The sequence below is a fragment of the Bombina bombina genome, chromosome 7 (genome assembly GCF_027579735.1).
Source record: "Bombina bombina isolate aBomBom1 chromosome 7, aBomBom1.pri, whole genome shotgun sequence".
Taxonomy (NCBI): Eukaryota; Metazoa; Chordata; class Amphibia; order Anura; family Bombinatoridae; genus Bombina; species Bombina bombina.
The window spans coordinates 428060646-428076597 of NC_069505.1; the positions used below are offsets into that span (position 1 = coordinate 428060646).

Here is a 15952-nt window from a genome sequence, read left to right on the forward strand (position 1 = left end):
ACATAAAGACAGGAGGGGGCAGACAGACATAAAGACAGGAGGGGGCAAACAGACATAAAGACAGGAGGGGGCAAACAGACATAAAGACAGGAGGGAGCAGACAGACAAGACAGTAGGGGGCAGACAGACAAAGACAGGAGGGGGCACACAGACATAAATACAAGAGGAGGTAGACAACAGGGGGCAGACAGACATAAAGACAGGAGGGGCGGGACAGACAAAGAGGAAGACAGACAGACATAAACACATGAGGAAGACAGACAGACATAAACACAAGAGGGGCGGGACAGACAGAAAGGGGCGGGGCAAATATGCTACAGACACCCAAACAAAGAGGTGGGCGAGTTGGGGCGCGGAGGTGCCGGGAGGAAGATCAGAGCTCGCGGGGAACGTAACCACCAGGGGGCTCTGGAGTCTTTAACCCCATCACTGCCGCACACGGAGCTGCGGGGGTTACACGGCCGTTTGGATCAGATCAGCCCTTTCCTGCAGGCTTAGTTACCTCACACCCGCAAGTTCAAACCGCCCAATCAGCTGCCGCATACTGCCTGATGGACAGATGAACTGGCCAATCCTGAGAGAGACCAGCACTGTACTGCGGCCCCAGATGACAGCACTGTGAGCCCGTGTGTCACTGTCACCGGGAGCTGCTCGTTATTGTCATTACTGTCACCGGGAACTGCTAGTTATTGCCCTGTGACTGCTCACGGGTGGGCTCCCCAGCTGTCACATTGGGATTTTTCGCAACTAGAAGCTAACAGAAGATTATCTGCCTCGTTAGGTAACTGTATGTTTTGCCTTTTGTTTCTTCCTGCCTTAGTCTCCCCAAGTAGTATATGTGCCCTCTCTTACCCCCCTGTGTGCTCGCCCTATCCAGCAGTGTGAGTCCCCCCCTGTGTGCCCACCCTGTCCAGCAGTGTGAGTCCCCCTGTGTGCCCATCCTAACTAGCAGTGTGAGACCCCCCTGTGTATTCACCTTAACTAGCAGTGTGATGCCCACCCTAACTAGCAGTGTGATACCGCCTCTGTGTGCCCACCCTAACCAGCAGTGTGATACCCCCTCTGTGTGCCCACCCTATCCAGCAGTGTGTTTCCCCCGTGTGCCCACCCTATCAAGCAGTGTGATTCAACGCCTGTGTACCCACCAGCAGTGTGAACTCTATTGCACCCACTGTTACCCTCCTGTGTGATTAGATCTCTAGTGATCCTGCTGTTACCCTCCTGTGTGATTAGATCTCTAGTGATCCTGCAGTTACCCTCCTGTGTCATTAGATCCCTAGTGATCCTGCTGTTACCCTCCTGTGTCATTAGATCCATAGTGAGCCCACTGTTACCCTCCTTTGTCATTAGATCCATAGTGAGCCCACTGTTACCCTCCTTTGTCATTAGATCCATAGTGAGCCCACTGTTACCCTCCTTTGTCATTAGATCCATAGTGAGCCCACTGTTACCCTCCTTTGTCATTAGATCCCTAGTGTGCCTACTGTTACCCTCCTGTGTCATTAGATCCCTAGTGAGCCTACTGTTACCCTCCTGTTTCATTAGATCCCTAGTGAGCCCACTGTTACCCTCCTTTGTCATTAGATCCCTAGTGAGCCTACTGTTACCCTCCTGTTTCATTAGATCCCTAGTGAGCCCACTGTTACCCTCCTTTGTCATTAGATCCCTAGTGAGCCTGCTGTTACCCTCCTGTGGGATTAGATCCCTAGTGATCCTGCTGTTACCCTCCTGTGTCATTAGATCCCTAGTGAGCCTGCTGTTGCCCTCCTGTGTCATTAGATCCCTAGTGAGCCTGCTGTTGCCCTCCTGTGAGATTAGATCCCTAGTGTGCCCACTGTTACCCTCCTGTGGGATTAGATCCCTAGTGTGCCCACTGTTACCCTCCTGTGGGATTAGATCCCTAGTGTGCCCACTGTTACCCTCCTGTGGGATTAGATCCCTAGTGTGCCCACTGTTACCCTCCTGTGGGATTAGATCCCTAGTGTGCCCACTGTTACCCTCTTGTGGGATTAGATCCCTAGTGTGCCCGCTGTTACCCTCCTGTGGGATTAGATCCCTAGTGTGCCCGCTGTTACCCTCCTGTGGGATTAGATCCCTAGTGTGCCCACTGTTACCCTCTTGTGGGATTAGATCCCTAGTGTGCCCACTGTTACCCTCCTGTGTCATTAGATCCCTAGTGAGCCTGCTGTTGCCCTCCTGTGAGATTAGATCCCTAGTGAGCCTGCTGTTGCCCTCCTGTGGGATTAAATCCCTAGTGTGCCCACTGTTACCCTCCTGTGGGATTAGATCCCTAGTGTGCCCACTGTTACCCTCTTGTGGGATTAGATCCCTAGTGTGCCCACTGTTACCCTCTTGTGGGATTAGATCCCTAGTGTGCCCACTGTTACCCTCCTGTGTCATTAGATCCCTAGTGAGCCTGCTGTTGCCCTCCTGTGGGATTAAATCCCTAGTGTGCCCACTGTTACCCTCCTGTGGGATTAGATCCCTAGTGTGCCCACTGTTACCCTCCTGTGGGATTAGATCCCTAGTGTGCCCACTGTTACCCTCCTGTGGGATTAGATCCCTAGTGTGCCCACTGTTACCCTCTTGTGGGATTAGATCCCTAGTGTGCCCACTGTTACCCTCCTGTGTCATTAGATCCCTAGTGAGCCTGCTGTTGCCCTCCTGTGGGATTAAATCCCTAGTGTGCCCACTGTTACCCTCCTGTGGGATTAGATCCCTAGTGTGCCCACTGTTACCCTCCTGTGGGATTAGATCCCTAGTGTGCCCACTGTTACCCTCCTGTGGGATTAGATCCCTAGTGTGCCCACTGTTACCCTCCTGTGCCCACCATTAATGTCCTTCCCTGGTACCCACTCTCAGCAGCCCTGGTGTTACTGTCTATCCCCTGATGTACCACTTCTGCTCTTTTTCTCGGTGCCATCTCTGACCGTCATCAAAGCACCTGTTGTTACTTTCACTTTTACTGTGTATTGTACAACCAAAGTCCAGTAAAGTGTTTAACGCTTCTCTCACAGATCACTGGTCAGACAGCACCAGATCCCTTAGTCAGAACAAGATCACAGCCAGTGTACACCAAGGCTCACTCTTTATTAATCTCCTAATGTTATAAAATGTTAGCAGGCAATGTGAGACATGAAAGCTAACCATGTTCTTTCATGATTCAAATAGAGCTTAGAATTTTAATCAATTTTCCAATTTACTTCTATTATCAAACTTTGCTTAATTCTCTTGGTATCCTTTGTTAAAGGAGCAGCGATGGACTACTGGGAGCTAGCTGAGCACATATAGCGAGCCAATAACTAGAGGGATATGTTGGCAGTCAGCACTTAGTTCCCGGTAGTTCACTGCTGCTTCTGAGCCTACCTAGGTATGCTTTTAAAAAATGGATACCAAGAGAATGAAGCACATACTAGAAGTATATAGTATGCTTCATCTGAATCATGAAGGAACAATGTGTTTCATGTCCCTTTTAAAGCTGCTATAATCCCGCCCACAGGGTGCAATAAACTGAGAGATGGTGATCAGATCACATAAACTGCAGGAAAGTCACTCAGATAAGTCACAGCAGTGATTATGTTCTAAGGTGTTTGCTCTAGAGCTCGCACCAGTCTGAGCCTGCCAGGCACTTGCGTAGGGACAGGAACCATGTTTAACTCTTTGGCTACCGGAGTGAATGTAGATTCTGGCAGATAAGGTGTTAAACGGCCCAGTTGAGTTAATAAAACAAACTACAAAGAAGAGTGTAGTCTTTAGGTTTTCTATGTGGGATTAGCAGAGCATATAAAGTGGGGGCAATAAAACCTGGATTTGTGTTTGCCAGACCCACCCTGGGTAGCAAGTAGAGTGGGGGAGGGGGGCAGTGTGGGCCTCTGTATGTGACAGGCAGGTGAGAGCTGGGGATCTGTAGCTGTTTTGCTTATCGAGGTCTTTTCTCTATAACAGGAAGAACATGTCACGGCGGAGCAAACGCCTAGGGGCCCCAGAGCTCGAGGACGACCGTATCAGCACCAGTAGTGTGGAGAGTCATGTACTATACAGAGATAGAGAGAGCCCGGGGAGGTGAGGCTGTGTGTGTGTTATACAGAGAGAGCCTGGGGAGGTGAGGCTGTGTGTGTGTTATACAGAGAGAGCCTGGGGAGGTGAGGCTGTGTGTGTGTGTTATACAGAGAGAGCCTGGGGAGGTGAGGCTGTGTGTGTGTTATACAGAGAGAGCCTGGGGAGGTGAGGCTGTGTGTGTGTTATACAGAGAGAGATCCTGGGGAGGTGAGGCTGTGTTTGTGTTATACGGAGAGAGCCTGGGGAGGTGAGGCTGTGTGTGTGTGTGTTATACAGAGAAATCCTGGGGAGGTGAGGCTGTGTGTGTGTTATACAGAGAAAGCCGGGGAGGTGAGGCTGTGTGTGTGTTATACAGAGAGAGGCCGGGGAGGTAAGGCTGTGTGTGTGTTATACAGAGAAAGCCGGGGAGGTGAGGCTGTGTGTGTGTTATACAGAGAGAGCCTGGGGAGGTAAGGCTGTGTGTGTGTTATACAGAGAGAGCCTGGGGAGGTGAGGCTGTGTGTGTGTGTTATACAGAGAGCTGTGTGGTGTGTATTGCACAGTGCACATTTTCTGTGTGTCTCAGTTCTGCAGACGTTTGCAGACACTTCCTGTGGTGAGTGCAGAGGAAACAGTGACACAGGAAATCTGCATAGCACCTACACATGCTGCTCTGTAGTACCGTACTCACACACTGCACAATACTCACACGCGCTGCACAGCGGTAGTACAGTACTCGCACATGCTGCACAATACTCACACACCCTGCTCGGTAGTACAGTACTCACACAAGCTGCACAATACTCACACATCACAGCTCGGTAGTACAGTACTCACACAAGCTGCACAGTACTCACACATCCTGCTCTGTAGTACAGTACTCGCACAAGCTGCACAATACTCACACACCCTGCTCGGTAGTACAGTACTCACACAAGCTGCACAATTCTTACACACTCTGCTCGGTAGTACAGTACTCGCACAAGCTGCACAATACTCGCACACCCTGCTCGGTAGTACAGTACTCACACAAGCTGCACAATTCTTACACACTCTGCTCGGTAGTACAGTACTCACACCAGCTGCACAATACTCGCACACCCTGCTCGGTAGTACAGTACTCGCACAAGCTGCACAATTCTCACACACCCTGCTCGGTAGTACAGTACTCACACAAGCTGCACAATACTCACACACCCTGCTCGGTAGTACAGTACTCACACAAGCTGCACAGTACTCACACACCCTGCTCGGTAGTACAGTACTCACACACCCTGCTCGGTAGTACAGTACTCACACAAGCTGCACAGTACTCACACACCCTGCTCGGTAGTACAGTACTCACACACCCTGCTCGGTAGTACAGTACTCACACAAGCTGCACAGTACTTCCACACCCTGCTCGGTAGTACAGTACTCACGCTGCGCGGTAGTACCTCACTTAGACGCACAGTGAGATCATAGTCAGTGATAGCGCAGCTGTGATACTGCGGACCTTTTACCCTTATATCGGTGGCTCTGTCTTTGTCACTGGTATTTGCTTATGCCCCCTTTGCATCACCAAGGCTAAAAGAAAGTCTATGTTTTTTGTAACCAAGCCTCAGACCTGGTATTCCCAGGCAGTGCAGGTAAATAAGGTGCAGCATTTGTGCACAGGCGGCATCATTGGTGCAGTATTTTAGCAACTACTGTATTGCTGTTGGGACGACATTCCCATCAACAACAACCAATATAGTCAGTCTGTGCCCATTTAATGTGGTTACCCAGATGCAGTATGATTTATAGTTTACTCAGTACCAGCCGGTCATTCTGCTTACCTCGTGCATATTTCATGTTGTAACCTTATTACCCTGATTGCGTTGTGTAACCTTGTCACCCTGATTGTGTTGTGTAATCGCGTCGCCCTGATTGTGTTGTGTAATTGCGCCGCCCATATCGTGTTGTGCAATCGCGTCGCCCTGATCGTTTTGTGACCCCTGCATATGTGATGGCGTAATTACATCACCCTGTTTGTGTTGTGACTGCTGTATTTGTCTCTTATAGGACTTTGAGGAAGAAAGTGACCACCATAAAACGAGTCCCCTCCATCCCCCAGGAGAGCCGGGAGTATTACAGCGAGACCTCCACCTACGTAAGCAGAGACAGATTGGGAGGCTCCTATGGTCTGCGGGACGATGACTATGGTGGACCTTACTTAGGTGAGAGGACCTCCTGCTTCAGAGCTCAGCTATACTTTAAAGTTGGCCTAGGTTGGCACCTGGATCTGCCCATCTGGTTCTGCTGCATTGTGGGTAATATTCCCAGAGCAGACCCACCCTCCCCATAAGCACAGCCATAAGTTGGGGTTTTGCCGTGAGAAAGGTTTGGGTCCCGGATTCCAGAGGACTCAAAGGGACATGAAACCCAAAAATTTCCTTTCATTATTCAGATAGAGAATACTTTTTTTAAGTGTATTTTAATAATGGTACAACATCACAAACATAGGACAACCATTTTGAGAAAAACGAAGAATGTCTAAACAAATATCATATCCAAACTATATAAAGTTATTTTTGTTCAAGCGCAAAGGTATAAGTCTATCAAGCAAGAGTATCTCTACTCACTCGGTTGTTTGAGAACAAGTCTTTGTATTTACAAAGACTTTTATCCAGAACGAAGAACAAATATATATAAAAAAAATAACCAAATTTGAATACTCAAGTCTGAATATAAAAGGCAGCCAAAGATCTAATTGTTTAAAGCTACACCAATAGTTATTGCCTATTCATGTCTGGCTAAATTATTTATTAACATGGAATATAAATGCTTCTCACTGCTCAAGGATCAAGAGTTCAAGGAAGAAGAAGAGGGGAAAAAAGGGGCGGGGAACTTGTAAGTTGGTAGCATAATATCCATCCAATCAGGAATAGACCATAGCTTATCGGGACCTCGTTAACTATTTGATCTAGTTGATCTCCCAGTACCTATCCGCTCTGTCTATTGTATTATGAAATGCTTGATAATCTGCCATGTGTTCAGCTTGTTGTATGCAGGCGGCTCAGTATCTTAGCAGCAGTTTTGTATAATTATCAAGAGTGGTCATTTATTAACTCCAACATGTAGTGGATTCAGTAGTTTGTAAACATAAATCCTACACTTCCCAAATATTTGTGTGTTTTTTTGGACATGACCACCAAATAATGATCGGTCCCGTTTTCCTCATATCGTCATCTTCTCCAACATTTCGTTCAGCATCAGGATAAATCTTTGCACCCTTAAAGGGACATGAAACCCAATATTTCTTTCATGGTTCGGATAGAGAATACAATTTTAAACAACATTCCAATTTACTTCTATTATCTAATTGGCTTCATTCTTTAGATATCCTTTGTTGAAGAATCACACGCGGCAGCTACTGAGGCTATTTAGATATGCTTTTCAACAAATTTATATCAAGAGAATTAAGCAAAATTGATAATAAAAGTAAAATGGAAAGTTGTTTAAAATTGCTGCTCTATCTGAATCACGAACGTTTAATTTTGACTACACTGTCCCTTTAAGTAAGCCTCTAGGTCCATGTATAGGAGATGGATGGGGAGCGATTCCCTTATGGTTCCTTAGTGTGCGCCAAACGTTACAATTTCCTAATATTTCATTAGTAACATTTAGTTCAGTTTGTCTATAATGAGAGAGCGATCATTTGGTAACAAGGCTGACTTAAAGGGACATTGTATACTAGGTTTGTCTTTGCATAAATGTTTTGTAGATGATACATTTATACAGCCCATCTGGGAGTGTTTTTGTAACAATCTATAGTTTTGCTTATTTTTTTAATAAGATTGTGCTGATTTTCAGACTCCTAGCCAAGCCCCAACGTTTTAGATGTATACTGATGTCTACAGATTCCTGTTTGTATAATGGGTCTATTTATATGCAGGGGAGGGGGGGGTCTGCTCTTTTTGCTTTCCAGCCCCTTTCACTGGGTGTCCCAGCCTAACCTCATTAACAGAGCTAAACTGGGAGCTTGTAAGTAAGTTTTTAAACGGTTTTATACTGGATTTTTAGGTCAGTTTCTGTGCATATTCCTCTTTATAGTAGTGTCTATTACATGCCGTTATATGAAAATTCATGTATACTGTCCCTTTAACCCTAAACACCCAGGTATATATTTTTTTTTAATTACTCCACACAGTCAGGTGCGACAATCTGATAGTATCGCGGTACAAAAAAATATTGTGAAAAGCCCCCCCCCCCCCCTTTAGAGAAGGGGCGTTGCAAAACTTGATGCTATTCTTGGTTTCTTCCCCCTCCAAACAGAGGATGAGTGAATGCAGTTGTTTTAAATAGATTTGAGATGCATCTAAACAAATACAATATTTTTGGAAGGAAAAATCATTTTAATAATCTTTTGACTTCCAGTAATAGGGGGTTCACAGTGGCATTTATTTGCACAGCGTATACGAGTTGTTTATATACACTTACATCAACACATTTAAAGTTAAGCACATCAATATAAAAAAACGTCCACTCGTCTATTATCCTTCAGTGGCTTTACGTGACAGCACAGCGTCTGAGTCCTATTTCCGAACTCCTGTGATCCGTGTTTGGAAAGGCGATGTTAGGGCGTGCTGTAGCGTCTATGGATGATCCTATGGAAGGTGATGAGGGACAAAACATCACTACGCGTTTCACCCGCTTTACATGTGGGCTTTCTCTAGAGGAATATACAGCCGCAGAAGTGCTACTTATCTTTCTCCATTTTTTTTTCAAGAGAATACATTTTAAACACATTTCAAATTACTTTTGTTATCACTTTTGATTCATTCTCTTGGTATTCTTTGAAGGAGCAGCAATGCACTACTGGGAGCTAGTTGAACACCTTGGTAAGCCAATGACAAGAAGCATATATGTACAACCACCACACTAGCTCCTAGTAGTGTTACTGCTCCTGAGCTTACCTCTTTGCTTTTCAACAAAAGATGCCAAGTGAACAAAGACAATTTGATAACATAAGTAAATTATAAAGTTGTTTTAAATCCTCTGCTCTATCTGAATCATGAAAGAAAAAAATGGGTTTCATGTCCCTTTTAAGCAGAACAATTTGTGTAAATCTAGTTAAACCTAAACGTAGCGGAATGAGTTGGACTCCTATCTCGTCTTGTGATTGTTGTGTAATCCCAATAAAGATCATAGGATAAAAAACCTAAACGTAAAGCTGAACAGATCCTGGTGCTCTCTGACCTGTGAGATTTGATGCTTTTCTGTTGTTCTCACCTGATACCAACATCCCGTCTGCCCCTAGGAGATGACTTAGTGCGTAAGAGGATGGGATCAGAGACCACCTATAGTTCTACGTACAGCAGCAGCAAGAACAGCCTCTTGGAACCTCAGCCCACATATGACCAGTCCACATCATCCTCCGGATACTCATCTGAAGAGGATTACACAGGTACCTGGTACTGCCCTAGAGATGCCATGCACAGGATATGTGTGTTACACAGGTACCTGGTACTGCCCTAGAGATGCCATGCACAGGATATGTGTGTTACACAGGTACCTGGTACTGCCCTAGAGATGCCATGCACAGGATATGTGTGTTACACAGATACCTGGTACTTCCCTAGAGATGCCATGCACAGGATATGTGTATTGCACAGGTACCTGGTACTGCCCTAGAGATGCCATGCACAGGGTGTGTGTGTTACACAGGTACCTGGTGCTGCCCTAGAGATGCCATGCACAGGATATGTGGGTTATACAGGTACCTGGTGCTGCCCTAGAGATGCCATGCACAGGATATGTGTGTTACACAGGTACCTGGTGCTGCCCTAGAGATGCCATGCACAGGATATGTGTGTTACACAGGTACCTGGTGCTGCCCTAGAGATGCCATGCACAGGATATGTGTGTTACACAGATACCTGGTACTTCCCTAGAGATGCCATGCACAGGATATGTGTATTGCACAGGTACCTGGTACTGCCCTAGAGATGCCATGCACAGGGTGTGTGTGTTACACAGGTACCTGGTGCTGCCCTAGAGATGCCATGCACAGGATATGTGGGTTATACAGGTACCTGGTGCTGCCCTAGAGATGCCATGCACAGGATATGTGTATTGCACAGGTACCTGGTGCTGCCCTAGAGATGCCATGCACAGGGTGTGTGTGTTACACAGGTACCTGGTGCTGCCCTAGAGATGCCATGCACAGGATATGTGGGTTATACAGGTACCTGGTGCTGCCCTAGAGATGCCATGCACAGGATATGTGTGTTACACAGGTACCTGGTGCTGCCCTAGAGATGCCATGCACAGGATATGTGTATTGCACAGGTACCTGGTACTGCCCTAGAGATGCCATGCACAGGGTGTGTGTGTTACACAGGTACCTGGTGCTGCCCTAGAGATGCCATGCACAGGATATGTGGGTTATACAGGTACCTGGTGCTGCCCTAGAGATGCCATGCACAGGATATGTGTGTTACACAGGTACCTGGTGCTGCCCTAGAGATGCCATGCACAGGGTGTGTGTGTTACACAGGTACGTGCCCTAGAGATGCCATACACAGGTACGTGCCCTAGAGATGCCATGCACAGGATATGTGGGTTATACAGGTACCTGGTGCTGCCCTAGAGATGCCATGCACAGGATATGTGTGTTACACAGGTACCTGGTACTGCCCTAGAGATGCCATGCACAGGATATGTGTGTTACACAGGTACGTGCCCTAGAGATGCCATACACAGGTACGTGCCCTAGAGATGCCATGCACAGGATATGTGCGTTACACAGGTACGTGCCCTAGAGATGCCATGCACAGCATGTGTGTTACACAGGTACGTGCCCTAGAGATGCCATGCACAGGATATGTGTGTTACACAGGTACGTGCCCTAGAGATGCCATGCACAGGATATGTGTGTTACACAGGTACGTGCCCTAGAGATGCCATGCACAGCATGTGTGTTACACAGGTACGTGCCCTAGAGATGCCATGCACAGGATATGTGTGTTACACAGGTACGTGCCCTAGAGATGCCATGCACAGGATATGTGTGTTACACAGGTACGTGCCCTAGAGATGCCATGCACAGCATGTGTGTTACACAGGTACGTGCCCTAGAGATGCCATGCACAGGATATGTGTTACATAGGTACGTGCCCTAGTGATGCCATGCACAGGATATGTGTGTTACACCGGTACGTGCCCTAAAAATGCCATGCACAGCATGTGTGTTACACAGGTACGTGCCCTAGAGATGCCATGCACAGCATGTGTGTTACACAGGTACGTGCCCTAGAGATGCCATGCACAGTATATGTGTGTTACATAGGTACGTGCCCTAGAGATGCCATGCACAGGATATGTGTGTTACACAGGTACGTGCCCTAGAGATGCCATGCACAGCATGTGTGTTACACAGGCACGTGCCCTAGAGATGCCATGCGCAGCATGTGTGTTACACAGGTACGTGCCCTAGAGATGCCATGCACAGTATATGTGTGTTACATAGGTACGTGCCCTAGAGATGCCATGCACAGGATTTGTGTGTTACATAGGTACGTGCCCTAGAGATGCCATGCACAGCATGTGTGTTACACAGGCACGTGCCCTAGAGATGCCATGCACAGTATGTGTGTTACACAGGTACGTGCCCTAGAGATGCCATGCACAGCATGTGTGTTACACAGGTACGTGCCCTAGAGATGCCATGCACAGCATGTGTGTTACACAGGTACGTGCCCTAGAGATGCCATGCACAGCATATGTGTGTTACACAGGTACGGGCCCTAGAGATGCCATGCACAGCATGTGTGTTACACAGGTACGGGCCCTAGAGATGCCATGCAAAGGATATGTGTGTTACACAGGTACGTGCCCTAGAGATGCCATGCAAAGGATATGTGTGTTATACAGGTACGTGCCCTAGAGATGCCATGCAAAGGATATGTGTGTTACACAGGTACGTGCCCTAGAGATGCCATGCAAAGGATATGTGTGTTACACAGGTACGTGCCCTAGAGATGCCATGCAAAGGATATGTGTGTTACACAGGTACGTGCCCTAGAGATGCCATGCACAGCATGTGTGTTACACAGGTACGTGCCCTAGAGATGCCATGCACAGGATATGTGTGTTACACAGGTATATGGTACGTGCCCTAAAAATGCCATGCACAGCATGTGTGTTACATAGGTACGTGCCCTAGAGATGCCATGCACAGGATATGTGTGTTACACAGGTACGTGCCCTAGAGATGCCATGCACAGCATGTGTGTTACACAGGTACATGGTACGTGCCCTAAAAATGCCATGCACAGCATGTGTGTTACACAGGTACGTGCCCTAGAGATGCCATGCACAGCATGTGTGTTACACAGGTACGTGCCCTAGAGATGCCATGCACAGGATATGTGTGTTACACAGGTACATGGTACGTGCCCTAAAAATGCCATGCACAGCATGTGTTACACAGGTACGTGCCCCAGAGATGCCATGCACAGCATGTGTGTTACACAGGTACATGCTCTAGAGATGCCATGCACAGGATTTGTGTGTTACACAGGTACGTGCCCTAGAGATGCCATGCACAGCATGTGTGTTACACAGGTACGTGCTCTAGAGATGCCATGCACAGGATTTGTGTGTTACACAGGTACGTGCCCTAGAGATGCCATGCACAGGATTTGTGTGTTACATAGGTACGTGCCCTAGAGATGCCATGCACAGCATGTGTGTTACACAGGTACGTGCCCTAGAGATGCCATGCACAGGATATGTGTGTTACACAGGCACGTGCCCTAGAGATGCCATGCACAGGATATGTGTGTTACACAGGTACGGGCCCTAGAGATGCCATGCACAGGATATGTGTGTTACACAGGCACGTGCCCTAGAGATGCCATGCACAGGATATGTGTGTTACACAGGCACGTGCCCTAGAGATGCCATGCACAGGATATGTGTGTTACACAGGTACGTGCCCTAGAGATGCCATGCACAGGATATGTGTGTTACACAGGCACGTGCCCTAGAGATGCCATGCACAGGATATGTGTGTTACACAGGTACGGGCCCTAGAGACTATTCCATCCTGTATGAGTTTAGGGTAGATACAGACTCTGTACATAATAAATAGCTTTGAGAAAATGGTTAAATCCTTACAAACGTTAGATATTATGTAGGTCACTGACAATGCACTCTGGTCTCTAACAGATGGCAGGCAGTGTAGAGCGCTGAGCATTTTGACCAGGTCAGTTATATATCTGGTATTTAATGATCTTGGTGCCATGCTAGGCCTCAGTAAATAGCCGCGTTGCAATATCTGGTCACCGTCTGTGAGAGGTACCTACCCTGACCCTATGCATGCTGGGACTTTTCTTTGTGGTATTTGATATTCAGGTTTCTGATTTACATATTCCTGTCTTGTAGTAGCCATCTTGGCTTTTTATATCCTGATGACAACAAACATTAAAGGGACATAATACTCGTATACTAAATCACTTGAAACTGATGCAGTATAAGTGTAAAAAGCTGACAGTAAATATCACCTGAGCATCTCTATGTAAAAAAGGAAGATATTTTACCTCACAATCTCCTCAGCTCAGCAGAGTAAGTTCTGTGTAAAAAGTTATACTCAGCTGCTCCCAGCTGCAGGTAAAAAATAAATAAATGAAGAAATGAACAGCAGCCAATCAGAATCAACAGTGCTGAATTCATGAACTCTCTTACTGTTATCTCATGAGGTTTGACTTAAAAGGACAGTCTAGTTTAAAATAAACTTTCATGATTCAGATAGAGAATGTAATTTTAAAGAATTTTCAAATTTACTTTTATCACCAATTTTGCTCTGTTCTCTTGGTATTCTTAGTTGAAAGCTAAACCTAGGAGGTTCATATGCTAATTTCTAAGCCCTTGAAGGCCGCCTCTTCTCTGAGGGCATTTTGACAGTTTTTCACCACTAGAGGGTGTTGGTTCATGTATGTCATATAGATAACACTGCTCACGCACGTGAATTTCCAGTGAGCAAGCTCTGATTGGCTAAAATGGATGTCTGTCAAAAGGTCTGAAATAAGGGGGCAGTTTGCAGAGACTTAGATACAAGATAATCACAGAGGTAAAAAGTGTATTTATATAACTGTGTTGGTTATGCAAAACTAGGGAATGGGTAATAAAGGGATTATCTATCTTTTCACTCAATAAAAATTCTTGTGTAGACTGTCCCTTTAACTCTCATGAGATTTCATAGTAAACTTCCTTTAAACTGAATAGGGAAATAAGATGAGAGTGCACAAAGCTCACTACCTTAGCTGTCCCGGGACAGACATACTAATATGCTGCTTAGAAGTCCTTTATAATGGGATGTGGCTACTGAGGAACTTTTGAGGTAAAATATCTTTCTTTTTTACATAGAGATGTTCAGGAGATATTTTCCAGTCGGCTTTTTATAGCTATGCTGCAGCTCTTTCAATTGTTTAAACATTTGGGTATCATGGCCCTTTAACCATTGCAATAGTATGACCGGTTATTGTGCTAGATTAGACATCGCTGATATGAAAGAACACAAGACTCAGCATATAGCATTAGTACCCACACAGCTGTCGTCCTGCCCCAGGTCAGTCTCACTTGGATGAGGGAGCTCTGCCTGTCTCTTGGTGGAAGCGCTGGGCTCGTCGTGTTGGGCGGCTGCCATGGCTTGTCATTTCATTTCCAGGTCAGTGATAAAGAGGATTCCCTGTATCTGTACAGCTAATAACTTTATATACAGCTATACCACTCTATATACAGCTATTAACACTTTATATACAGCTATACCACTCTATATACAGCTAATTACACTTTATATACAGCTAATACCACTCTATATACAGCTATACCACTCTATATACAGCTATACCACTCTATATACAGCTATTAACACTTTATATACAGCTATACCACTCTATATACAGCTAATTACACTTTATATACAGCTAATACCACTCTTTATACAGCTAATTACACTTTATATACAGCTAAATACCACTCTATATACAGCTAATTACACTTTATATACAGCTATACCACTCTATATACAGCTAATAACTTTATATACAGCTATACCACTCTATATACAGCTAATTACACTTTATATACAGCTAAATACCACTCTATATACAGCTAATTACACTTTATATACAGCTATACCACTCTATATACAGCTAATAACTTTATATACAACTATACCACTATATACAGCTAATTACACTTTATATACAGCTAAATACCACTCTATATACAGCTATTAACACTTTATATACAGCTAAATACCACTCTATATACAGCTAATTACACTTTATATACAGCTAATACCACTCTATATACAGCTAATTACACTTTATATACAGCTATACCACTCTATATACAGCTAATTACACTTTATATACAGCTAATTCCACTCTATATACAGCTAATTCCACTCTATATACAGCTATTAACACTTTATATACAGCTAAATACCACTCTATATACAGCTAATTACACTTTATATACAGCTAATACCACTCTATATACAGCTAATTACACTTTATATACAGCTATACCACTCTATATACAGCTAATTACACTTTATATACAGCTAATACCACTCTTTATACAGCTAATTCCACTCTATATACAGCTAATAACACTTTATATACAGCTAAATACCACTCTATATACAGCTAATAACACTTTATATACAGCTAATACCACTCTATATAGAGCTAATAACTTTATATACAGCTATACCACTCTATATACAGCTAATTACACTTTATATACAGCTAATACCACTCTATTTACAGCTATACCACTCTATATACAGCTATACCACTCTATATACAGCTATACCACTCTATATACAGCTATACCACTCTATATACAGCTATACCACTCTATATACAGCTATACCACT

At 45.2% G+C, this 15952-nt stretch overlaps 1 protein-coding gene across 2 annotated transcripts in view; it reads left to right on the forward strand.

Annotated features, from left to right (window-relative positions):
• Positions 1–358: 358 nt before the first annotated feature.
• SUN2 (Sad1 and UNC84 domain containing 2) overlaps positions 359–15952 on the forward strand; it is a 143257-nt gene continuing 127663 nt past the window's right edge. Inside the window, exons 1-5 of one of the 2 annotated variants that reach the window (XM_053721310.1) lie at positions 360–781; positions 3946–4062; positions 6082–6236; positions 9320–9466; positions 14633–14731. In XM_053721310.1, the coding sequence (XP_053577285.1) occupies positions 3953–4062; positions 6082–6236; positions 9320–9466; positions 14633–14731 (511 nt within the window). In that variant the 5' untranslated portion in view covers positions 360–781; positions 3946–3952. Of the gene's footprint in view, positions 782–3945; positions 4063–6081; positions 6237–9319; positions 9467–14632; positions 14732–15952 lie in introns of both variants that reach the window. The other variant, XM_053721311.1, reaches the window with a different exon arrangement.